General features: G+C 42.2%; 1 protein-coding gene across 13 annotated transcripts in view; it reads left to right on the plus strand.

Annotated features, from left to right (window-relative positions):
• MTA1 (metastasis associated 1) overlaps positions 1-26,891 on the plus strand; it is a 230,761-nt gene that overhangs the window by 76,093 nt on the left and 127,777 nt on the right. For all 13 annotated transcript variants that reach the window (XM_084854839.1, XM_084854828.1, XM_084854830.1 and 10 more), the window contains one exon: positions 3,772-3,889. In XM_084854839.1, coding sequence (XP_084710965.1) covers positions 3,772-3,889 — 118 coding nt within the window. The remainder of the gene's footprint in view (positions 1-3,771; positions 3,890-26,891) is intronic.

Genomic DNA, 26,891 nt, shown 5'->3' on the forward strand with positions numbered 1-26,891 from the left:
GAAGCTATTAGAGAAAAGAAGGCTTCCTTCAGAATCCATCCTTCTTTTACCTCTCCAGACTTCAGAGAGCTAAAGGCTGGAAGATTTGGGGGCTAGGGGGAATCCGACCTCGGATCTCCACCTGTGAGGACGGACCTCTCTCTTTGCCCTCAGAGGGTGAGGTCTAATGTATCCTATGCCCCCTGGAATGCCCTCCCAGGAGTCATAAGACTGCAGCCTAAGTAATTATATTTTATTAAGAATTTATATCTATGTATATTGGTCATTATACTTGGAATGGTATTCATATTTATATTTTATATAGACTATGGTTGTTACAGAATTATGTTGCTTAGTTATGGAAGTGTTATTTATAGATGTATGGATGAAATGGATTTTTTTCCTTTTTCAGTTAAAAAAAATTAACTTAAAAAATGTTAGCCCAGATATACCAGATCTTGCTAGAGAGGGAGGAAAAAAAGGGAAATGATTTCAACCTGAAATGGCAAAGCATGTTGGGGATGGACATTACTGATCAAAGGTGTATGTATCCCCAATGGTCTGACTTTGTCACTTTGTGTGAATAAAACAAATTGTGAACCGCCCAGAGAGCTTCGGCTGTTGGGCGGTATAGAAATGAAATACATACAAGAAAATCATTTCATAATATTGCATTGCTGGTATTTCACCTCACAACACCTGGCAAAGATATGTCCTGATGTTAGTGATGCAGGAATCTGAGGTGAACTTTATACATACATGGTGGAACTGTGAAAAGGATCAGCAATTTTTGGAAAAAGAATGATCACTCATATAAACATTATGGTCAGATATACTTTTCAGCCAAATCCTCTACAAATCCTGTTACATTATTTTAAAAACCATGTGCGCACTGAACACATCTTAGTAGGAAATTTAATAACACCAGCAACAATTTTAATAGTTGCCAAATAACACAGTCAAATAACATGCAGAAAAAGAATGGTTCAATAAGATTTGGCATTTAGTTATGATGGGAAGATGTGTCTGTGGGAAGAGAGACAATTTTTTGGGAGGGAGACTGGGGTCCTCATTTATTAAGTGAAGTAGAAATTCAATATTGATATTAATGCATGCAAAGTTTTTATGTTGATGTAAATTACTACAGCACTTTATGGATTATGTATTAGAAAATCATGATTAGTCACTGATTTGTTCATTTATAAATGTTTTTATATTTATAAGTATGGATAGATTGTTAGAACAAACGGTTTGTGATGTCATGATAAATATTGTGATTAGAGTTGTAATTAGTGACTATTAATAATTTGTATGTCTTGAATGTGTATAATAAAATAAATAAAATAAAAAGTAAGTATACAGAGAATTATAGTGTGAGAGTTGCATTGTGAATTCACATGTTTAAATATAATTTCATTTATTTCACCACCACTGTTGCTTCCTAGTGGAAGAACAAGAAAATGTCCCTAAGAATAGTTAGATTATTTGACTAAAAACCCTAACCCCCATATTTACTGGCTGGTGGGGGCTAGGATAGGGCAGAAAAGCTGCTCTTCTGGTGGAGAGAAGCTCTGCTGGCAGTGGGGGGCATGTCCACTGTGGAGGCCCCAATTACACCCATGGAAAACTCTGCAAGCATAAATCTACCACTGGCAGTAGGCCCTGAAATGGAATGTTTTGGGATGGAGCATGAGCAGAGCACGGGCAACCTTGGATGTCGTGGATTCAAGGTCTCTCCCTGTGAGGCTGTGGGAATGGGCCCCCTATCTACATTAGCTTCAGCTTGGTGTCGGCATTTTCCCTTCCATTGGAATCAACAGGAGGAAAAATGGTGGGTGGGGGTGTCTGCACCCCCATACAGTTTATCCCCTCTGTCCCCTCAGATTACTTTCTCAAATAAGTTGCTTGAGAAAGTAATCTGAGGTCCTATTATTAATAGGACCTTGTTACTTGGTCCTATTAATCCTATTAATAGGACCAAGTAACAAGGTCCTATTAATAATGTCCTATTAATCCACCAATTTACCTGGAATAGATATTAAGCTAACTGGCTTGCAATTTCCTTGATCCCCTTTTAATTATCAGTGTTATATTGGGTACTTTCCAGTGCCATGGAGACCGATTCTAGGGACAAATTACATATTTTTGGGGGAAAAATCATATTTCACATTTGAGTTTTTTAAGGATGCTTGAGAGGATGCCACCTGGACTCAGTAATTTCTTAAATTTTTATTTGTTAATAAGTCCTAGAACTTTATCTCTTGTCACTACTATTTACCTCAGTTCCTCAGACTCCCTTCCTGAAAAACTCAGTTCAGTCAGGGGTATTTTTTTTACCCCTACATTTTTCACAGTGAAAACAAATGCAAATTCAGCTTCTCTGCAATCTTCTTATTGACCTTTAACTCCCTTGTCATCCAACAGTCCAACCACTCCCCTAGCCAGTGTTCTGCATCTGATGTATTTGCACATTTATTTATTTATTTATTTATTTATTTATTAGTCTTAATGTTTCTAGCAGAACTCTCCTCCAAACCTTTTTGTTTGTGTGTTTGCCTGTCAACATGCATTTGTTTTGCCAGAGTTTGTGCTCCTTTTTGTTCTCATTTGGACAAGATTTCCATTTTCTAAAGGAAGCTTTCTGCCTTTTATAGCTTTCTTGACTTGTGTTGTTAACTACACTGGTATCCTCTTGGAATTGATTGTGCTTGCTGGAAATGTGGTATGCATCTCAGCTGAACTTCTGTTGCGGTTTTAAATTACCTCCAAGGGTCAGGCCCGACTCCCTCTCAACATCAGCAACTAAACATAGAGCAAGACACAAACACAGGCACCTCACCAGAGTCCACAGATCAGAGTCCTTAACAATTTTCCACTTACACACATGTGCGGACCGGCCCATAGAGTGCATTGGTTATCAGTGCGTGGATCACAGTGTCCAAGCTATTCCTATCCAGGAATGGGTGCAGTTGGTGTACCAGCCTAAGCTTGTAGTAGGTGCTCCTAGCCACAGAGGTCACTTGGCCCTCCAATGGCAGTGATAAGAACATAAGAAGAGCCATGCTGGATCAGACCAAGGGTCCATCAAGTCCAGCATTGTGTTCACACAGTGGCCAACCAGCTGCCCATGGGAAATCCATAAGCGGGACACAAGTGCAACAACACCCTCCTGCCCATGTTCCCCAGCAACTGTGTACATAGGCTTACTGCTTCTGGCACTGGAGGTAGAACATCGCCATCAGGACTAGTAGCCATTGAAAGCCTTCTCCTCCAGGAATTTATCTAACCCCCTTTTAAAGCCATCCAAATTGGTGGTCAACACTACATCTTGAGGTAGTGAATTCCATAGTTTAACTATGCGGTGTGAAGAAGTACTTCCTTTTATCTGTCCTGAATCTCCCACCAATCAGCTTCATGGGATGACCCCTTTGGGTTCTAGTATTTTGAGAGAGGGAGAAAAATGTCTCCCTATCCACATTCTCCATGCCATGCATAATTTTGTGCACCGCTATCATGTCTCCCCTTATCGCCCTTTTTTCCACGCTAAACATCCGCAGCTGTTGTAACCTTCCCTCATAGGGGAGATGCTCCAGTCCCTTGATCATTTTAGTTGCCCTTTTCTGATCCAGAAGTACCCAAAACTGTGAAGCTGTTCTTTCTGGGGGAGTACAACCCCATCCAGAGCTGGTAATTCCCCTCATTCCTGGACCTGGGAACCACTCACCCACAGGGTCTCCATCTAATCAGAATTCACCTTCATAATAACAATGCTACTTTGCTTTTTATTTCTAGGACTTCTTTTTTTATTCGTTAGTATATGATCCACAACAGAAGACTCTTCTAGCTGATAAAGGAGAGATCAGAGTTGGAAACAGATACCAGGCTGATATAACAGACTTTCTGAAAGAAGGTAATTCCATTTCTCATCCCTGCATAAACCTAGAAACGGTTTAATATTACATTGTAAAAGGTTCTGAGAACTATTGTGTTCTATTAGGCTGTGAGACAAGGCCCATTATTGCATTTTCATGGTACCCACTCACCGCCAGTAATTCATAATCTCTACATTGTTTTGTGGACAACTACCTCCAGACTTTGGATTACAATTTATCTGAAAATTTTCAGTAGTTTTTTTTTAGTAGGACACATTTAAAAATAAAACCCCAACAACTGAATTTTGTACACTGTTGGTAAACATGTCTAGAGCTATAACTTTCACACTGTGTGCTTAATCTAGGGTTCAAAATGACTGGAAGAGATCTGCAATGCATTGAAATAATTTGTGGGAGCATCACAGAAAAGGAGGGTCGGGTGGGTGATATGTTGTCCAAGTAGTTATGCCCCAATAATGCATTGTCTGGTTATTGCATTGTTTCTGTTAGCAGGCTAAATTGAAGAAATTTTGATGTACAATATGCAGCTGGAAAACTAGACCTTAGCACTCTGGCATATTCCATACATGTTATATGCATTTTGCTCCATCTGTTCTGCATCTATGCATTTCATGCTATCCAGACACTCATAATTTTTGTAATAGGAATTTCCATCGCTGGATTAACCACATGGTTCAAGGGGCTACAGCCAACATCTCGGGGGGCCCACTAGCTAGCCAGGATTCCCAACTTTTAAATAAAAAAGAGCAGGTCTCTAACCCATATAGAACCCAAGATAAGAGGCAAAATGTTCAGGCTCATCCCAGTTTTTTTGTGAGAAATGGACAATCATTTTGTCCAATCATTTTGTGAGATGTGAGCCTGCTATCACCAATTAGCTTGTTTAGCCAATGAGTGAAGTCACAGCAATGATCAACATTTAAGTATAAGGACCTGTCTGCAGGAGGGAATTCCTGGTTCACTTTGAACCCCGTCCCCTCGTGGAATCATGATTATCACCCATATGACAAACAGTGGGGAAATCCAGCATTTTAGTGTCGCTGTGGTTGGGCAGTAGCATATCCAGCCCCAAGCAATAGATAGCAGGAATAACAGGAGTTCATGTTTTGTGATTGAATATGAGTTACTGCAAAGTAGTCCATGGCTGCTGTACCTATATCGCTTAGAGGGGCAGTAGTGTATGGCATCACTGCAGTGTAGTCCAGAGTTGTTATCTAGTCTGCTGGCGGGTTGTGCGTGTGTTTTTTAAGGGAAATGGAGACCGGGGGGCGGGGTGTGTGTGTGTGCTGTGAAGTATTTAATGAAAAGAAGGATACTTTCCTTCATTACATACTTTCTGAATTTAATTTCCTTCTGACCTCACTGTTTACAGTCCCTACCCCCCAATGCGTACTGAATATAAACCTGAAAATCCTCATAATATTCCATGCAGTAATCTGTAGTCCACGAATGCGTATACCAGAATAAATTTCTAAGTCTTTAAGGTGCCACAAAAGTTTTTGTTGTTTTTACTGTTAATAAAGTTTCTTTGAGTTGATGTTCATGCAGAAGATGGAGGCACATAGGTGGGGCGTATGAGAAGCAAGAGGATGTTTTTTCACATTTTTGAATGCTTAATATGAGTTATAAGAGGTGGTGTCAGTCTTCAGGCTCCCTCCCCAGGGTCTCCAAAAGATACATTTCCAAGTGGAGTACTTGATATGTCTTGTCTCCAGTGCACAGATGGCCACTACACATCCTACGGAGGGTTATTATGAACGTATTGTAAGACAATTACATTTTTATAGTATAGATTTATTTACTTTATTATATTTATGCTTTGCTTTTCCTCCAGGAACTAAAGATACCCCATTTTTACCCTCACAACAATCCTGTGAGGTAGGTTAGGCTGGTGCAAGAGACCTAACAGATCTGCATTCGACCAAGAAGATAATTTTATTCAGTGTTTATAAGTAGTACTTGGTGGTACACAAACAATCATGCCAATTAATTTCAGACAGTGTTTATAAATAAAGCCCTTCAAGGTACACAAACAATCACGCCAATGTCATAACAGCCATATCCGCTGTATCAGTCTATGGAACCCTGGTATATTCCCATTTCAACTGTAAGTCTTCATCAGGAACTCCCATAGAAGAGTTGTTAGAAAGCATGAAAGATGTTTTCACTAAAATATGTAGTGAAAGAAGGTTTTGCATCATTATTGTACATGTTTGACTGTGTGTGAATGCACAAATGTCATGTGTGAATTCAGTATTGTTGGTGGTCCACTACAAACAGCTAGCCCTGGGGCGCATCATGGCCTTGATCCGGCCCTGGTAATTGCCTTTGGTTTTCCTCTTTATATTAAAATGCTCTTTGGGAGCTTCTCTTAAATGTTGCATAGCAGTTTCCAGCAATTTAAAACAATCCCAGTATAAGAAACACATGACATTTTAAATGCAAATTCCATTTTACAACACACACTAATGCTGAAGCAACTAATCTGTTTTGACACACCCTCCACCTCCGCTTTCCTGGGACAAGGAAAGGACCCTCCAAAGGGCCCAAGGGACATCATACAGTTCCTGCCCGCATGAAAATAACATCAGTAGAGGGGAGAGATTTAACTGGAGTACAGGGTGAAAAACTGCCAGCTTCCAAACTGTAATCACCCAACCAGAGAGTTAAGAAAGGCTTTCTCAGCAGCTCAGGAGGTCTGAACAGGCAGGCAAGGTGGGGCAGGGGGGCAGCCCACAGCTGAGGGCAAGGGGTCTGAAGGGAGGGAGGCTGGCTTTCCTTACTTTGTTTTCATTTGGTCATTTGGGGCATGAAATTGGATGAACATTAAATGACATTTCTTATTAAGGATACTTTTGAACGCTTTGGGGATGGGGGTGCTACATAAAAGTGGAGCTCTCTCTGATGTTGTTGCCAAATGATGTACTGACCAACTGAAAACAGAAGTAAGGAAAGCTTTTTGCCACGTTGTCTTCAGCACCTTCCTGCAGCTGCTGTCACACCCCTGCTAAGTTTGCAAGAAGCACCTAGAGCTTTCCAGGCAAACGCAACAGTTAATCCCCTTTCTACCAGCTGAGCTGCAGCCTGCCTGCCTGCCTGCCTGGCGCTCTCTCTCTCTCTCTCTCTCTCTCTGCAAAACGCATGATATTTACCAAGCTCTGTATTTCTTACTTCAGTAAGTGTTGCTTTTTTCTCCTTGAAATAAAGTAATGGTTTGAAGACAGAGAGAGGAAGAGGAGAGAACTTGAACAACATTGCAGGGGGTGGGTGGGTTGCTGGAGCAAATCACCAATGCAGATCTCTGACCCACCCCCCAGTCAAAGCATGTAGACTCGGGAGTGGCAGAAGCGAAGACTGAACCATGGATTTTTCTTCTGAAAGTTGTGAGGGCTGGTTGCCTGATCTCAGAGTTTAGCACTTTGCATTTTTGCCCTAGAGAAAGGCATGGGAGGATCTCAGGATAACTGTGAAGAGAAAGAACTCCAAAATCAGCAGCAGGACAAAATACCTCAATGGAGATGGGTTGCTAGAGAGAGAGCATGCACACAGAGCACAGGTTTGCCTTCCAATGTTAAAATAAAGGATCTCTGTCAGCTCTGCCCATCTTTCTCTGGCTAGTTGCTTGGAGCGCTTTCCTAAACCTTTCCTTGTCGCAGATCTAGCCAGCCTGTCGTTCTGTGTTCCTCTGGACCTCCTGCCCTTCTCCCTACCTGCCCCCCCTTCCTGCTTGCCTGTTCAGGCCTCTTTCAGCAATTCCCTTCCCTGCTGGCCCCTTCCCACCTGCCCGCATGGCCAGTTCTCTTCCTCTGCATCCCTCAACACGCCCAGCCACCACAGCTCACTTGCTTTTTGTCTCCTCTCCTCTGGTTGGCATCTGGAAAGGAAGAGAGAGCATCCAATCAGAAAGGAAGTGGGCAGGGAAGAAGAGGCCAGAGTGAGAAGGAATAGCCACAGAGGGTGGAAAAAGCTTCATGTGGGCATGTTTGAGTCCACAATCTTGGCTCCTTGCATAGGCATCAGAGCAGGCCTTCGAGCAGGCCTTCATGGGTGCATCTGTGCCCATAGGAACTGCGTTGAAGACCCCAGATGTAGAAGGAGAGAGTTTGGTATACGTATGTGTCTAGGTTTAATGATAAAAGGCCCACACTGGTAAGGGGTGCTGAACCCTCCCCATCCTCCTTGAGCATTTTTCTCCTCTGTCAAGATCCAATAACAGAAGTATGCTTTGCTGGGCAACATACACCCGGGGAAAGGGCCTTCAGGGAAGAGCGTGGTGGGCATTGGAGTAGTTCAGGATCCTTTTACTCACCCCTTTTGATAGACCTCCCCAACCCCCTCTTTCTACATATGTTCCATTTAAACACACAGAATTGCTGCTATCATGTCCAGTTTGTCCCTCAGAAAGGAAAATAGTTGATTCCTCAATGGAACTAGATAGATAGATAATTTACTGCTTGAGTCGAAAGACCAGTGCAAACCAGAAACCAGATACAAATCATTTAAACAATAGAAGACTTACATAATATGACCAAAAATTACAAGTTTAAAAACAACATTTACAGCATGGGGGAAAATACTACCATTAAAGCTAGGGTAGAAATTAAAATCTCGCCAGAGTACAATTTTATACAATCAAATCTTAGGCTTATTATGGCACTTTACATGAAGAGGGTCAAGAGAAAAGAGAAACTTTTCCCTGTACCTTGCAGCCTTGATTGCTACCCTTTAAACAACAAACTAAATTTCAAATTGTAAAAGAAAATCCGATTTCTGTGATATGCTCCAGTATTTCATTTTCTTTAGGAAAGGATATAGATAGCTATCTCTAATATCAGAGTACAGCCCACATGCAAGCAAGTAGTGGGCCAAATCCTCCACTGCTAGATCTCTACAAATACACCATCTCTTCAGAGCTGGAATCCCATAGTATCTCCCCCATTTCATCATTGTGTCCATTTGTTCGAAATACAGTCTAGTACAAGCTGTCCGATATTCCATTTTCATGGGAAATGTCAGATATTTTTCAAGTTGGTGCCGTCGTTTTGCCCTGGCTAGCCATTTTGTGGTGGCTGAGGCTGTGAGGGCAGTTGTCAGTTTGTGCTCCTACATCAAAAACTCGTTGTCTGAATATATTTCTGCTGGCAATTTCCCAATGGAACTAAAAGAAATACACAAACCATTAAGAAATCTAAAGTCTAGTAAGTTTTCTGGTTCTGGTGGATTTGTGCCTGAATTGTATAAAAGAAAAAGTGTTTGTTGAGTGCTTTTTCAGCATCAATAAAATATAACTGTGGAATTAAATTCTTGAATGCCATATGAAACATCTTTGACTTTGGACCTTTATATTTTTCTGGCTTTAATCTAGAAGCCACCTTGGAGGCCTTTCAGGGCCCAAAAGGCAAGATAGACATTTTCTTTCTTTCATTCATTCATTCATTCATTCATAAATAAATAGTGGTTAAAAAAAAAAAAAAAAAGACTGATTCAGTCATGGCTTCAAGTGGCTGTTCGTTATCTCCCCCTGTCTAAGTTTGGCCCTCCATGACCCAACCCCTTCTCCTGGATTTCCCAGTGTCATGATACAGTGTATTAAGATGTTGGAAGACTTGCACTAACATCCCATGACTCCCTCCAAAAGGGGCCAGGTTTGGGGCCTTTTGAGCCTTTCAAAAGGTTTGCGTCCACCTCCCCTATCTCAGAGATGGCAGACTCAGAGGGCCTTCTCCTGGGTGTGAATATGGTCATTTCCTTTTCGGGATTCTGGGACTCCTCTGCCAAAGCCTGCGGATTGTCCACTCCCACCTTCCCCCTGCCTGAAAGATAAGTTAATGGGCCCTTGGGGCGGGGGGACTTGGCAGTAGCAGCACCCAAGGCTTGGGGTGGAGCAGGCCCTGCTCATCTCCAACATATATGCTGAGCTGCAACTTGGGAGTAAAAAGGACAATTGCATCCATTTTCAGCATTTTTTAACTTGCTGTACCTAGGGCAATTTGTATTGGATTTGTCTGAATTTTTGCACAATTGGTAGACCTCACCAGGTAGATAGATCATGGATGCCAAGTTCCAGGTTATTAGTCCAATAGGTGTCATTTTCATAAGCTGTAGAATTTTGAGACTTATAATGGCAGAACCTTTCCCCCCATGACCCACCTTAACTAAAGGGGTACTCTCGTGGCCCTTTAATGTGTGTGTGCATGTGCATTCAGTGCTGGCTCCAGGTCTTGGAGGGCCCTTGGGCAAGGCACCCTCAACAGCGCCCCTCCCTCAGTGAGTCTACCTTCTCACCACCATTGTCACCAGCTGCTGTTGCTCCCCATGCTCTTTCTCATCATTGCTACCCCTTGCTTTCTTGACAGGCAGAGAGCCAATAAGCCAGTAGGCAGCACCATCTACTCCTCTCCTTCTTCACACCACCACCGTTTTCTGGGCCAGAGCAAGGGGCAGGTGAACAAGCAGGTTGCAGTGGTGAAGAGGAGGAGCAACTCCAGGGGGCCCTTGTCAGTGGGTCCCTGCTGGGTTGTAGGCTACAGGTGCCCAGCCATGCCTGCCCTTGACACTGGCACTTTGTGTGTGTATGATTTTGTTCTTTCAAAGCAACAACAATGGGGATTCTTTTTTAATGTCAGAACTTGTGTGTTGTCAACAGTTACTGAGTCAGTACCAGTAGAAAAAAAGGATCATCGCTCTAGCTGTTAATAATTTTCATTAAAATGTCTTTTACAGTTAGCTGAAAACTGCTGTCCTGGAAAGACATTGAAAACACCCCCATTCGGTGACAGGATTATGACATCACTGTTCTGTTACCCTTTCCACCTGTTTTGTTCACTCTGTTTCTGAGCTCCTGCTGAGAGCATAAGAAGAGTAGGGTCGTGTGAGAAATTCTTTTCAGTTCGTTTTTGATCACGATTTAGCCACTTCACATATTCCGGACTGAACACGGAATCCTACGCAATCTGCAGTTGAAGTCCGTACATTTCTGAGCTTGCAATATGATTCACATACCCGCCTCCCAGTGTGTTCAACAGCATGTGTACATTAGAAAAATGTGCATGAAAAAATGTGTACTTTTGAAAGATGCACACAAATACACTTTAATCAATGGGAGAAAAATGCATACATTATAAAGACGCGCACAATTGATGTGTACATTTGGAAAAATATGCATGAAAATATGCACAGATTTTCATGTGAGAAACCCCTCCAGTGCTCGTAATCTGATATGGACTTGAGTCAAAATGGGCTTCAAGATGGATGTAGTGGGTTGATTGGTGAGCAGGAAATGTGGACTTCACCGAGTTCCTAAATGCATAGAGACTCGTGTCATTTAGCACAGTAGAGGTGAGCAGGCTTTAGCTAACAAAAGTAGGCCCCTTGATGTGGGGGTGGGGCTTCTCGAGAGAGCTTCTCACATACTTTCAGTTGGTATCAAGCAAGTGTAGTTTTGTATGCCAACAACTGTGCATATGTGACTGTGGTTACCTCACCTTCTCATGTTAATGAGATTATCTCACCCATGAGCATAGGTGACAGAACGCTAACCCAAGACGGAATGCTAGCATCTCTTTCTCTTCACAAAGGCAATTCAATTCCCAGGACCTTCAGGAGGGAACCCACACACACTTCTTCTGAGAGGGTAAAGTTCTAGCCTGTTAGCAATTGAAGTTAGAGAGAGAAACCTATATCAGCTTGTGCTAAGAGCAGGCCAATTTGGTCTCGCTTCAAGAGGAAATACGCGTTACCAGCTTGGAGAACCTTTGGCCCAGGAACAGCTTTCTTGTCTGTCTTGGGGACTCAGACAGACATATCTGCTCATGACAAGGTTTCCCACTTTGTCAACTGAGGGGAAAGTGTGAACTTTCTATGTATATATATTCTGCATCCATTTTCTGTCAATAAACTGTCAGTTTTTTGCAAAAGAGGCTTTGTTTCATCTTGGTAATCTTGGGGCGCACTTCTGTGGCCACTAGACAGTGGCTAGATGGCCATAGGATTGTAGGATTGTTTGTTTTTTGGGAACCGACCTCAGAGCCTGCACTCCGAGGTCAGTTCCTGGAAAACTGCTTCCCTGCCCCCTCCCCTGCTGCCTCATAGGCGGCACAGATCGTCCCCGGGCTCTGCACTCGGAAGAACAACTTGGAGCGGGGTAAAAGGGGGGCATTCCTGGGGGCAGGGAGGGGCAAGGACGGAGGAAGCATCGTTATGATGCTTCCTATGCATCATCCAGCACCCCCCCTGCTCCGAAGTCCCACGGCTAGACAGCCGAAATCGGCCATCTAGCCATGAATGCAGGGGGGCTGGAGCACAGAGGAGAAGATCCCCTCCACACTTTGCCTGCCCTGCATTGGATAGGCAGTCGCCTCTGAGTTCGGAGGTGGCCCCCTATCCTGATAGGATTGCGCCCTAAAAGAATTTATTGTTGACTGGGCCCTGCCGCTGACAGAATCAGGACCCCAAATCCACACAGTGGAATTCAGAGAATTTCAGCAAGCTTGAATTTTGCCCCTAAAGAAGATCCCTGCTGGATCAGGCCAAGGATCCATCTCATCCGGCATTCTGTTCACATAGTGGCCAACCAGCTGAGAAGTTTGCATCTTACTCCATTTGGGGGGTTTATTCTCCCCATCTTTTCTGCCTTTTTGTTAGCTCAGCTGTCAATAGGGATAGGGGAGAAATTTGTTCACGTGCTTAATATGAATCAACCTACTTTGCACTTCAGAAACTAGTACATGACCTGGAATGCAATTATCCTTCAATTTTTGCACTTCTCTGAATTCTCCAACACAATTTTCTAATTAAAAGAATGTGTACAAAAAGTTAGGAGAAATTGTATAAAAATGCATACAAAAATATGTACAGTAGGGGAAATAGCTTGCAAAAGATCCGTATATTAGTGGAAAATGTGTACAAACATGTATATAAATTTTCATGTAGACCTTTAAAAAACAGCTGCAAACTGATGCAGAAACAGGATGCAGCAAATGTTGTGCTTGAAAAAATGTGACGATTACAGAAAGCGAAACAGACAGGACCCCAGATCCTGTCAGGCCCATAAAGTGAGCATGTTGAGGAGAGGGGGAATATGATAAATGCGTTGGTGGCCCTGGCTGGTGAAGTAGGCCCTGAGCTGCAAATCAAGGACATAGACATTGTCAGGGCACATAAAACTTCAGGCCCAAGAAGACTTCTGGTTTGGGACTGATGTAGTCCTGGCAGCTTCCACGGGAAGCTTCCGTGGGAGCTTTCTCAAACAGCTTTTTAAAAGGTTGAAAAACCTTTTCATCTCTCCCCTAGAAATGAAGGGGGGGGCAAGGCTCTGGATTTTTGCCTGGAGTAAGGTAACCCCCACGCGATAGTGGAGGAACTGGATGCCAGGGTTTCCCCCAGGGTTGTACCAACGTGAAAAGCTGTAATGAGACTCCTATCTTATAGGAGAAAACAGGGCTGGCGTGTTCCATAACAATATATCCTGCAAGAAAAATCAGCAACCTATGAGAGACGATTTGAGAACTCTGAACAATATTTGAGATCATCTGAGGACCTGTAAGATTTATTGGAGAAAACTATGGCTGAACCGAGGAGGCGAAAAGGGCTTGCTTCAACACCACCCACAACTCCTGTGTCAAAGATGCCGAAAATAGAAGATTTAGCAGAATTATTTACAATGATAAAAACCTATCTTCGCAATTTTCGGGACTAGTTCAAAGACTGGACTTAATTCAAAATTCCATCACTGATATGCAGAGAGCCGTGGATTAAATTAATGCGTCACAGAAAAAAATGGAGTCCAAAATTAATGAGCTTGAAGACCGAGTGGCAAGAAATGAAACTACGACACAAGTTATTTGTAAAAATATATCTGACAGAATCTCTCAATTGGAGGCCTATACGAAGAGAGCCAACGTACGTATAGTGGGGATTAAAAGCCTGTCTAATGATGTGAAACTGTCTACTTTTGTGGACAAATTTTTGGATGAGATACTTTCTATATCCTCTGATTATTCTCTTGATTTTGAGCAGGCATTTCGTGTGCCAAATCCTAAAGGGAATGATTATACAATTGTAGTTCAATTTGCAAAAGTCTCCACAAAGTGTTATATCTTGAATTTGGCAAAACAAGCTGGAAGCCTTTCCTGGAAACAGGATAAAATTATGCTGTTCCCAGATTACATCAAAGAAGTGGCAAATAAAAGAAGGCAATTTATCAAAGCAAAGAATCTGGCAAAACAAATGAACTTACAATATTACTTAAAATATCCTGCTACACTTTGTATTGTGTCTGAAGACCAGATGAAGAAGTTTACAAATTATGAAATGGCGGAGGCTTGGTTGAATGTTAAAATGCGTGAGAACGCTGTCACAATTCCATGAAATGGAATTTCTAAACAAGTACTGTTAATTGCTTGTGTGTAGTTTTCATGATCTAGGCTAACTCAGAAGAAATGACTTTATATATATTTGTTTGTTGTTGTTGTTCAGTCGTTCAGTCGTGTCCGACTCTTTGTGACCCCATGGACCATAGCACGCCAGGCCTTCCTGTCCTGCGCTCTCTCCCGGAGTGTGCTCAAGTTCATATTCATTGCATCGGTGATGCTATCTAGCCATCTCATCCTCTGTCGTCCCCTTCTCCTTTTGCCTTCAGTCTTTCCCAGCATCAGGGTCTTTTCCAGAGAGTTTTCTCTTCGCATTAGGTGGCCAAAATATTTGAGCTTCAGCTTCAGTATCTGTCCTTCCAATGAGCACTCAGGGTTGATTTCCTGTAGAATGGACTGATTTGACCTCCTTGCCGTCCAGGGGACTCATAAGAGTCTTCTCCAGCACCACAGTTCGAAAGCATCAATTCTTCGGCGCTCAGCCTTCCTTATAGTCCAGCTGTCACAGCCATACATTACTACTGGGAAAACCATAGCTTTGATTAGACGGACCTTTGTCGGCAAGGTGATGTGTCTGCTTCTTACTATGCTGTCTAGGTTTGCCATAGCTTTCCTCCCAAGGAGCAAGCGTCTTGTAATTTCATGGCTACAGTCACCGTCTGCGGTGATCTTGGAGCCCAAGAAAGTAAAATCTGTCACTGCTTCCATTTCTTCCCCTTCTATATGCCAATGAATATAGAAGGCCAATAGTCTTCTTTCTTCCCCTTCTATATGCCAATAGTCAATGAAGCAGAAATAGACGTTTTTCTGGAATTCTCTTGCTTTCTCCATGATGCAGCGAATGTTGGCGATTTGATCTCTAGTTCCTCTGCCTCTTCGAAACCCAGCTTGTACTTCCGGTAGTTCTCGGTTCGCATACTGCTGAAGCCTAGCTTGTAGGATTTTGAGCATCACCCTGCTGGCATGTGAAATGAGCGCAATTGTGCGGTAGTTTGAATACTCTTTGGCGTTGCCCTTCTTTGGAATTGGAATGTAAACTGACCTTTTCCAGTCTTGTGGCCACTGTTGAGTGTTCCAGATTTGTTGGCATATTGAATGCAGCACTTTAACAGCATCATCTTTTAGGATTTTAAATAGCTCAGCTGGAATACTGTCATCTCCGCTAGCTTTGTTGTTAGTAATGCTTCCTAAGGCCCACTTGACTTCACTCTCGAGGATGTCCGGCTCAAGTTCAGTGGCCGCACTATCATGGCTATCAGAGACGTGAAGATCTTTCCTGTATAGTTCTTCTGTGTATTCTTTCCACCTCTTCTTAATCTCCTCTGCTTCTGTTAGGTCCCTGCCTTCTTTGTCCTTTATCAGGCCCATCTTTGCACAAAACGTTCCCTTGAGATCTCCGATTTTCTTGAAGAGATCTCTAGTCTTTCCCATTCTGTTGTTTTCCTCCATTTCTTTGCATTGTTCATTTAAGAAGGCCTTCTTGTCTCTCCTTGCTCTTCTCTGGAACTCTGCATTCAGTTGGATATATCTTCCCCTTTCTCCCTTGCTTTTCGCTTCCCTTCTTTCCTCAGCTACTTGGAAAGCCTCATCAGACAGCCACTTGGCTTTCTTGCATTTCTTTTTCTTTGGGATGAATTGAGTTGCTGCCTCCAGAACAATGTTACGGACCTCCGTCCAGAGTTCCTCAGGCACTCTGTCTATCAGGTCTAATCCCTGAAATCTATTCCTCACCTCCACTGTATATTCATAAGAGAAATGATTGAGGTCATACCTGAATGGTTTAGTGGTTTTCCCTACGTTCTTCAATTTAAGCTGAAATTTTGCAACAAGAAGCTCATGATCTGAGCCACAGTCAGCTCCAGGTCTTGTTTTTACTGACTGTATAGAGCTTCTCCATCTTTGACTGCAAAGGACATAATCAATCTGATTTCGATATTGACCATCTGGTGATGTCCACGTGTAGAGTCGCCTCTTGTGCTGTTGGAAAAGAGTGTTTGCTATGATCAGCGTGTTCTCTTGGCAAAACTCTATTAGCTTTTGTCCTGCTTCATTTTGTACACCAAGGCCATGCCTGCCTGTTATCCCAGTGATTTCTTGACTTCCTACTTTAGCATTCCAATCCCCTATGATGAAGAGGACATCTTTTTTTGGTGTTAGTTCTGGAAGGTGTTGTAGGTCTTCATAGAACCGATCAACCTCAGCTTCTTCGGCATCAGTGGTTGGGGCATAGACCTGAATTACTGTGATGTTGAATGGTTTGCCTTGGATTCGTACTGAGATCATTCTATCGTTTTTAAGATTGTACCCCAGTACTGCTTTTCCCACTCTTTTGTTGACTATGAGTGCTACTCCATTTCTTCTAAGGGATTCTTGCCCACAGTAGTAGATATGATGGTCACCTGAATTAAATTCGCCCATGCCTGTCCATTTTAGTTCACTGATTCCCAAGATGTCGATGTTCAATCTTGCCATCTCATGTTTGACCACCTCCAGCTTACCTTGATTCATTGATCTGACATTCCAGGTTCCTAAACAATATTGTTCTTTACAGCATCGGATTTTCTTTTCACCACCAGACACATCCACAGCTGAGTGTCCTTTCGGCTTTGGCCCAGCCGCTTCACTCTTTCTGGCGCTACTTGGAAATACCCTCTGCTCTTCCCCAGTAGCATATTGGACACCTTCCGACCTGAGGGGCTCATCTTCCGGCATCATATCTGTTAGCCTTGTGATACGTTCCCTGGGAGGTTTTTTGGCAAGAATACTGGAGTGGGTAGCCATTTCCTTCTCCAGTGGACCACATTTTGTCAGAACTCTCTGCCATGACCTGTCCGTCTTGGGTGGCCCTGCATGGCATAGCTTATGGCTTCACTGAGTTACGCAAGCCCCTTCGCCACAACAAGGCAGTGATCCATGAAGGGGATATATTTATTTACCTTTATGTATTTTTTATTATTTTTTCTCTCTTTCTCTTTATGTGTCTTCTATTTTATATTTTAAAATAGACAAAATATCTAGTATAAAAATACTATTGACCGTTGAAGATTTATCTTAAATTTTATTATTATACAATACTATACTCCTTTTGATGATGATGATGATGATGATTACTAATATTCAGGCTTTGGGGAATGAAGTGTAGAACTGTTGCGTTGATATAAAAGATTGTTTTACTAAATTGTAAGATTGTATAATATATATAGTTTTTTAAAATAGAATACCATTGGAGGTTGGGAGATGTTAGAGTTTATTTTTCTTTTCTTCCTCTCTTTCTTCTCTTTCTGTTATTATGGTGTCCTAACTAAAATATTGTATGGATGAGAATTGAAGTACTGAGTAGGTTGTTGGTAATTCTGGTAGTGTTTCTAAAGATAAAATAAATAAAAATATATTTAAAAAAAACAAACTTCAGGCCCAAGAAGAAACGCTGCTGACTGCCCCTAGGATGTGATTGTGCTATTCGCTAGTTATTAAAAAAAAATACCAAATTATCATTGGCTCAGCAAGCTTGAAGGTGTGGAATGAAATGGCTCACAGCTACAAATCTACCAGAATCTTTCTAGAGAAACACTCCAGAGGTAGAAAGCACTTTCCTCCTTTACAGATTGAGAGAGGAGCAAAATACTCACTGTGGTCAACAGGAGACAACAGCGGTCATTTGTGAAGCCGTGGATGTGCCAGTTCTAAACGCAGAGGACATTTTGGAAGATGGTAATGAGGAGGAACCCTTAATACCTGCTCAAGCAGATATGGGCTGGCAAAAAGGTTGGGCTACTGCGAGGAAGAAGAAATAGGCAGAAAGTGATGATTCCACAATGCCTGGGCAGTGTGATATTTATTTATTTTATTTTATTTTTGATTTATTTCACCAGCAAACATGATAATTTATGTGAGAGCAGCCATATTTGTGTTCCAGATCTCAGCCCTCAAGTCCTTTTCTTCACAACGCTGGCCTTTTTTAGTCTGTCATCAGAGACTTAAGGCCTATTCAATCCACTGTGTGGGCTTGCATGGAAGTATTTTGGGGCTCTCAGCAATAATGATGGGTGGGGTGAGGGTGGTTGTGGTTTGCTTAGTAGCCCTTTCAGGAAGCCAGGGAGGCCCACTCATGATATTTGGAGACAGTCTCCCAGCCTGAAGGCCTGACTGGGTCAGCTAGGGTAGGAGTTCTTGGCTTGGGATTGTTTTTTTGTTTGGTGTTATGTTTAGTTGTGTGTGTTCTGTGTAGATGCAACATGGTACCGGATCAATAGGCTGTAGGGCATTCATTATTGGCTCCTTTTATGCCCTCAACCAGACTCCAAATAAGCATATACAGGCCTTCCTTGAGGCGACAAGCACCTTTGCCTTGGGGGAGGTCACTGTGGGAGGTGATATGAATGCAGTACTTGACCAGCACCATGAGTCCTCCTCTTGACAAGACCAGCAAGGATGTTAGTGATATGATAGAATACGAGAACAGGATGTGGTAGACATCTGGAGAGAATGAAATAACACAGTCAGTTTTCTATACAGTGTTCTTCCCCAGACGTTGATCATATGCTCACATAGAATGTTTTCTCATATCACGATCCTTGTTGCTGCAGCTTAAGAAGCAGATATTGGCCTAAGCATGGTGTTGAATCATGCTGCCATCATCTTGATGCTTAAACTAGGTGATTCACAAACTTGTACTCAGGTATAAGATTGAATGCCTCCTTGCTTACCCATCAACCTGTGGTAGATAAGATTAGACAAAACATCAAGAATTTTTTAAAAGAAAATTCTTGCCCTGGGACTTCAGGGGGTTCCCAGTTGACAGTTGGTTGGCCACTGTGTGAACAGAATGCTGGATTAGATGGACCCTTGGTCTGATCTAGCATGGCTCTTCTTATGCTCTAATGTTCTTATGCTATGCTGAAAGCAGGTCTGAGGGGCTACTTTGTTCAGGAAAAATCACTTCTCAATAGGGCAGTGATTTGAGTTTGTTGTTAGTTGAGTTCGTTCAATGTTTGAGTTCGTTGAGGTTCTCTGACTTCTTCCTCAAAGTGCATTTCGCCTTGTTTGCATTCCTGAACGTGAGCAGCTCTTTTTTTCATGATTGGGCAAAGCATGAAATCGCAGGTTTTGCATACGTGCACTTTCAAAACTGAACACAAGTTTGGGAAATTGTGAACATTTCCTGAGAATTGGGTTCCTGCTCACATTCAGGATTGGGAACCGGACTTGTTCTCCTGATTTGCAAACAGCTACAAAATTCTCATGCATCCCTACTTCTAATCAAGCAAAAAGCTCAGGCAAGGAAGCGGGTGGCTAAAGAGGTAGAGCATCTGTCAAGTGAATACAAGGGGGCGGGCAAGAACAAAACATACAGAGACCTGACTATAAAAAGAGCAAGCTCCGAGCACTGGATTTGGATGACATCCAACCCCCATTAACTTTTCTTAACCATAGGAATTAATGAGATTGGTTAAAAAAAAAGAAAAAAGTATTGACGGCTGGCCAGTGCAGTGAAAAAAACAAGGGCTAGAAATGATATACTGGCTGTTCATAACAAGCAAAGAATGTTTGTGACTAAGCAGCAACCTATTAATGACACTTTTCAGGCTTTTCAGTCTGATCTTTACAGCTCTCACGACCCAGACAAAAAAAAGTTAGGAGACTTGTTAGGTCCTGTAGGACTTCAAATTTTTTCACTAGCTTATTCAGAGTCTCTAGACTGCCTGATCTCTGATCATGAGATTAGAGAGGCTATATTGAAATTTAAAATGGGAATGTCACTGGGAATAGGTGAGTTCACAGGAATATTTTTTAAAATGTTTTGTAGTGACATTATGCCACATTTTAAACACCTTAAATGATATTCTAGTAGGACAGGAATTGCCAGATACACGGAGGAAGGCCAGGGTGATGCTATTTCGTAATCAAGGGAAAGATCCACAGCAGGGGGATCATATCACCCAATTCGCTCCTTAATCAAAATGCAAAAATCCTTACAGCTATAATGACCAGCTGTTTGAACACGTTTACTGGTGATTATGTTAATTCTGATCAAATGGGTTCATACCTGAAAGACATATGGGGACTCCAATACGTAGAATGCTAGATCAAGTACACCATGGCTCCCATGTTAAAACACACATTTCCTTTTTGTCATTAGATGCCTTTAAGCCCTCTGACCGTTTTGAATGGCATGATCTCCTTGAATTACACATTCAAGAATATAACGGGATTTGGAGAGAGAGTAGGTGGGAGTAGGTCGCTTTATTAGAAATTGGAGGTTGTAATGCAGACTAATGGACTGGCCTCTGTTCTGATATCCCTTTATAGAGGCACCAGACAGGTAAATCCACTGTCTCCTGTCCTATTTGCTCTAGTTACAGAATGCTTGACCCATATGATAAGGCAGGATCCTAGAACTTGAAGGGGTTAAACTCTGGGATCAGGAACACTGGGTATCATCTTTGCTGATGACATAATGTTATACCTCTTGAATGTTGAGAAGGCCGTGCCTGCTCTTACCGAAATACAGTCCATTTTTTGGAAGTGCTCAGGGCTCCAAATCAACTATAGTAAATCGGCATTGCTGTGTGTAATGATTCAGAATAAGTTTAATGTGTTTATTCGGCCTGCTTCCTCTAGAATTATTCCAGAGTTATGCTCTTTATGTTGGAGGGGGTGTGAGGAGAGAGGCACATGAATACCTATGTGGCTTAATTATCCAGTCATCAAGGTGTTCTGGTGGGCTGTGTTCTGAGTGGACTCCTAATACACAGTGTAAATTTTGGAGAAACATTGTTGAACTGATCTTGGAATGACTTTCTCTGTACCTATATGTGGTTACAGTGTACTTTGTTTAATTGTTTATAATAAAAACTCTATTTTAAAAAAAGGGTTAGTGGAGAAATAAGAACCAGGGATATGTGTAAGGCATGTGCTGTGCTTTTCCTTTTCTTTATCACAGTAATAGTTACAGCAACTCTAGAAGGTAGGCCACTATTGCTACCCTATTATTACTATTGGTAAGTTATGGCTGATATTTGTTTGTTATTTAAAATATTTCTAGGCTGGCTTTCAGGGCAGAAGCCCTCCCAAGCCAGCTTACAACATTAAAATTAATATAATAACAAACTGATACAATAGTAAGGCATCAAACATTCATAAAACAACAGATATCAGCAATAAAACATTCCTAAAAACCTACATCATATTTGCAGCTACAGAGCAGAACAGATCATTAAAACACAGGGCTTCTTCACACAGAGCTTTTCTCCTGCTATTGAGATTGGTTACTCACAGAAATTTGCAGGCCCTTTAGATGACATCATCAACCTCCAGGGCATCTCCCGCACTAAATGGTCTTTATTCCATTTTTTTTAATGCTTGGAGATAATGAGCTATCAAATTACAGCGTTTGAGTTCCACTTGAGTTCCCTCTGTGAAAAGAGGAAAATGCGCAATAAGAGGAGCTAGACCACAGTGCCATCTAGCGGCTGTATAATGAAACATATGGAAGATTCAGCTAAGGGGGGAAAGGATTGGGGAATGTGGGGGGAAGGAAGCTCGTGTAAAAGGAGTCAGTTGGGATCCTTCATTTAAAACGGAAGCAGAAAGCCCCATTTTAAATGCGGGGGTTTAGGCTGATGTAGAGATGCTCATAGGGGAAGAGCAGAGTAAACAAGTAGGTCTTCCGGGCCTTCCTAAAAGCCTACAGTGGTGGACTCCCAATGGCAACCCCTTCCAGAGGTGTGGGGCCACTACAGGAAAGGCCTTGTCTTGTGTACTAAGTGCCCTCAAAGATGGGCAAGTGAGAAGGGCCTCTGTTACTGATCTTAAAAGTGCAAGCAGGCCGATATGGGTGAAGGTGGTCCTTCAAGTAATTTGGTCCCGGGGGGTGTGATGTCATCCAATCAAGATGGCAGTATAAGGCTGTACCTCCATCTCACTGACAAATAATTTCAATGATAAACAGCATAAAATTATAATTCAAAGTATATACTGATGCTAAGACAAGAATAGGAATGCACCAGGGTTCACAAATGAACAAAGAAGGACAGCTCACAGCTTTCTTTGGGCCTAAACTTGGCTCCAACAAGCATTACATCAAAGATGAAGGCTTGAGCCCTTTGATGGGGGTGGTGTGGTGGGGGTGGCAAAAGACACCTAAAGCTATGGGTAGTAGTCAAGACCCAATGACAGAGTTCCTGACAGAAATATAGCACTAGTGGTAAGAATGGTCTGAAACCATCAGTATGCTTAATGATAAAATTGACATGGCTGCAAAAATTTGCAGGATTAGGCAAACTGCAAATGAAGCATTGGAGCTTGGAAAAGGACAATGAAAACAAGTCACAAAACTGATTAAAACTAAAAACAACTACAAGAGTGGGTTGAACAGCTGGAAAGTAGAAGCCATTGGGCAAACCTCTGCTTTAGAGCATGTAGTGAGAAGAAAGGAGATGCTACATTTAGTTTCCTGGTTAATTGGCTTAAAACTGTGTTGCCTAACCTGCAGATTAATTGTACTGATATTGATTGAGCTCACAGAGCTCTCGGTGCTAAGCCACCCCCTGGAGCAAACCGAGGGATGTAACATCATCATGTAATAGAGATGGTAAAAGAAGCCATTTTGACTGCTGCATGGTTAGGGGACCAACAAAACTGTGAAGATCTCCAACTACACGTTTTCTTGGAATCTAATCTGAGAAATGCTCATGAAGAGAAGTGCCTTCCAATTTTGTACAACACAACTGAGGAATGCTAACATTTGTTATCGATGGGCTTCCCTGTTAAACTACTTACACAAACAGAGGGGAAAATGTGAGTAATAACATCCCTCCAAGAAGCAAGACAACTCTTAACATATCTTCACCTTAACCCTGGAGCTAAAATCCCCACCAAAGTGGACCATGAAACCTCAGGAAAAGAAACAGAAGACTGGCCAATAACAATGATTGGATTAGGGCAAGTGACAAGAGAAAATGGCAGAAAGTGACCAGACTACCTAAGCAGCTGCAGCAGCTTCCATTTAACTAGTTAGCAACTGATACATGAGTGGGAAAGACAGGTTGCCACCTGTAACTGTAGTTCTTCGCATGGTCATCTGTGCATTCACATATATGGGCTCTGCACCTGCACGAAGCCTTGATTCAGGATACTTATAAAGCTGAGGAAATTTTGGCGGGAACCCTTCCCCCCAGTGCATATATTCCTAGCAGGTTCCCGCCTCCTCCCTCAGTTCCTTGAGACTGACATTGCAGCCTCATAACTGAGAGAAGTGTACACTTCGGTACCCAACACCAAACTCGAGTATGACACTGAAGTGGGAACAGTGGGCAGGTTGTGTGAATGCATAGATGACCACTCGAAGAACTACAGTTACAGGTAGCAACCTGTCTTCTTTGTGGTCTCTGTGCATCACACATATGGGCGATTAACAAGCTTACTCACGATGGAGGTGGGTTGGTGTTCTACTACAATATCGATGAAAGAACAGCACGACCAAAAGCCCGAATGTCCAATCTAATGCTTGACAAAGGTGGACAGTGTCAACCATGTAGCTGCATGACAGAGCTCAAGAATAGAAACCCCTTTGTCGAACGTGACAGACATCGCTATAGCATGAGTGGAATGAGCTCTGAGCAGGGCAGAAAGCTTGAGTCCAGTCAACTCATACGAAAGCTCGACAGTCTGGACGATCAAGGAAGCAAGGCACTGCACAAACAGAGGTTGACCCTTCCCTTACTGCCATAACAGACAACAAGATGAGGCGACAGTTGGAATTGTTCAGTCCTTGCCTTGAAAAGGCCAAAGCACAACGCACATCAAGTGTGTGCAAGGTCAACTCGATTCCAAAGGAGTAGACAGGGTGGCAAAGAAAGCCGGTAATACAACATCCTGATTTAAATGAAACTCCGAAACAACTTTGGGAAGAAAAACTGGGTCAGGTCAAAGCACCACTTTATCTCAATGAAATTTTAAGATATTACTGGTTGACCCTGAGCGCACAGAGCTCACTAGCCCGACCTGCCGATGTTATGGCAACCAGAAATGCCACCTTCCAAGAAAGTAAGTGCAAGTCAACAGTAGCGAGAGGCTCAAATGGTTTCCAGCTCGGTACTGTAGAACGTAGTGGAGGCGCTAAATTCCTAATCCCCTTCAACAACTTTTGAAAAAAAACCCAATTGGTGGGTGAAATGCTGAAAGAGCTGATAAGTGAACCCTAAGAGAGGAAAGTTTGACTCTCAAAAAGTGAAACAAGGAAATGCAGGATGTAATGCAATGAACATCGTCTGGGATGGAAGGACTGCTGTCGAGCAAATGCCACAAAAGTAGCCCATTTCTTTGAATAGGAACATTGCGTAGATAGTTTACACGCAATGTCAAGTATCCTTTGCACCCCATGGAGAATCACAGGATTGTCAGTCACCCGATTCTCCAAGCTGTCATGTGAAGAGTAGACAGATCTGGGTGTCGAACTGAGTGGTCATCTGTGCATTTGCACAACCCGCCCACCATTCCCACTTCGGTGTCATACTCTAGTTCACTGTTGGGTACCGAAGCGTACGCTTCTCTCAGTTATGAAGCCACAATGTCGGTCTCAAGGAACTGAGGGAGGAGGTGGGAACCCGCTAGGAATATGCGCACTGGACAGGGGCGGGGGGAGGGTCCCTGTCAAAATTTCCTCCGCTTTAGAAATTTCCCAAATCAAGGCTCCGCACAGGAGCAGAGCCCATATGTGTGATGCACGGGGACCACGAAGAACACAGTGTTCAGGACCTTAAACTTAAAACTCAAACTTCAATAATAAAGGGGAACAGAAGTATCAAGGCGCTGCTCATGGACATGCTAAGTTATATTGCTATTTACATAATGAACAAATCTTAGAACTTGTGTTGTTGAGGGATGGGAGGGGGACAGCTTTGCATGATCACCCAATTACCCCCCACTTTAAGTTCTTCCCCCATACTATTCATGGACATGAGTCTGCAGTCAGGGCTTTCCCAGTGTGGAGGGTTTGTGACAGAATGGAGGGAAGAACATTGGTTATTGCTGGGTTTATTGTTAGTTACTTAGGCCTTCATATCTCCTTTTCAAAAGAGGGAAGATACTCCAGAGGAATTGGAGTCCTACCAAACAGAGCATTCGATATACCATTTGGACAGTGTTGCTCTTTTCTTCTTCTGGTGGATTAAGGTGCTTTTAATGTACAGGGGATGGGATCAGTAATGGAAAGGAGCAGGGTTCAAGATAGCATTAAAAGAGAAACACCAGGTATTTTATTACAAGAAATGTACCATAAGGGTGCAGCGGCAGACAATTTGCTAGAAGACAAAGGAATAGAGAAAATATTTGCATCCGCTGGAACTTCAAAAGCAAGGGGAGTTCTAGTGGCACTATAAAAACAAAACTAGCATTTAATGTCACAGGGATGCTTCAAGACCCCCAAGGCAGTTATAACATGATAAAGGGATCTATATACAGCCCAAATAAAAAACAAAAACAGTTCCTGAAAGATCTCTTACAGAAAATTGAGTAATTTCAAGAAGGAAAACTAATTCAGGGGAGGGGTTTAAATGGTCTGGCAGATCAAGCTGTCAAGCCTTCAGACTTCATTACTGTCTTTGGCAACATAGGCTCCTGGATGTGTAGAGGTCTTACATCTGGGGGAGCATGACTGTATATTTTACTCAGGGAAACACGATTCATATTCCCGGTTAGATTTTGTGCTCATTTCTGATACATTAGAACCTATAACAAAAAATGCAGACATAGGGTCCATCACAGTTTCTGACCAGACATTCGTAACTGCCCTTCTAACGCTAGGAAATCCACAACAGGAATCCTTCCCCTAGAGATTGGATTCTATATTATTGCAGAGGTAGGATATAAGGGATAGATTATAACAGGACCTTATAAACTATGTTAAAGAAAATAATACACAAGAAATGAAATTAACAACTCTTCGGGCTGCAATGAAAGCAGTCTTAAGGGGCCATTGTATTAAGGAAATTTCGCAAGCAGCCGTTATTGCAAGAGATTAAAATACTGGAAGTGCAGCATAAGTGATGGGCGGGGGGGAGTTAATTCATGAACTTATGAGATATAGGAAAGCAATACAATTAAACATAAATAGAATAATGATGAATCTACAATTTACCAACCAAACATTTTATGGATTTGTAAATAAGAGCTCAAAATTATTTCCTAACTTTATATGAAATAGGAAAAAATAAATAATACTCTCAAAAATAAGGGAAATATTTATAATTCTGAACAAATGAATAATCTATTAAAATTACTTCAGATTTGAGGAGTAGTTATCACTGTTCTTGCTCAAGATGTTTAACTTCATTCTCAATAATAGCCCTGTGTCAGGATCTTGGATGTTCTCTCGCATTATTTTGCTGCCTAAACCAGATACAGATTTAGAAGAATTAGATTCATACAGACCAATTTCTAAACCAAGATGCACTATTTTAAACAAGTATTCTTCCTAAAAGGTTAAACAGTGTGCCCCCAAATTATATACAGTCTGATCAATTTGGCTTTATTAAAAAACTAAACATAACAGACCCCATTCAGAGATTACTGAATGCTATTTATAATGGTGAAAAAGATTACTATCAAAATTATAACAATAATATCCCTGGACTCATCCAAAGTGTTT

Source organism: Heloderma suspectum, chromosome 4 (genome assembly GCF_057233095.1).
Source record: "Heloderma suspectum isolate Gila_16-S chromosome 4, 16-S_ref, whole genome shotgun sequence".
In the NCBI taxonomy this organism is placed as follows: Eukaryota; Metazoa; Chordata; class Lepidosauria; order Squamata; family Helodermatidae; genus Heloderma; species Heloderma suspectum.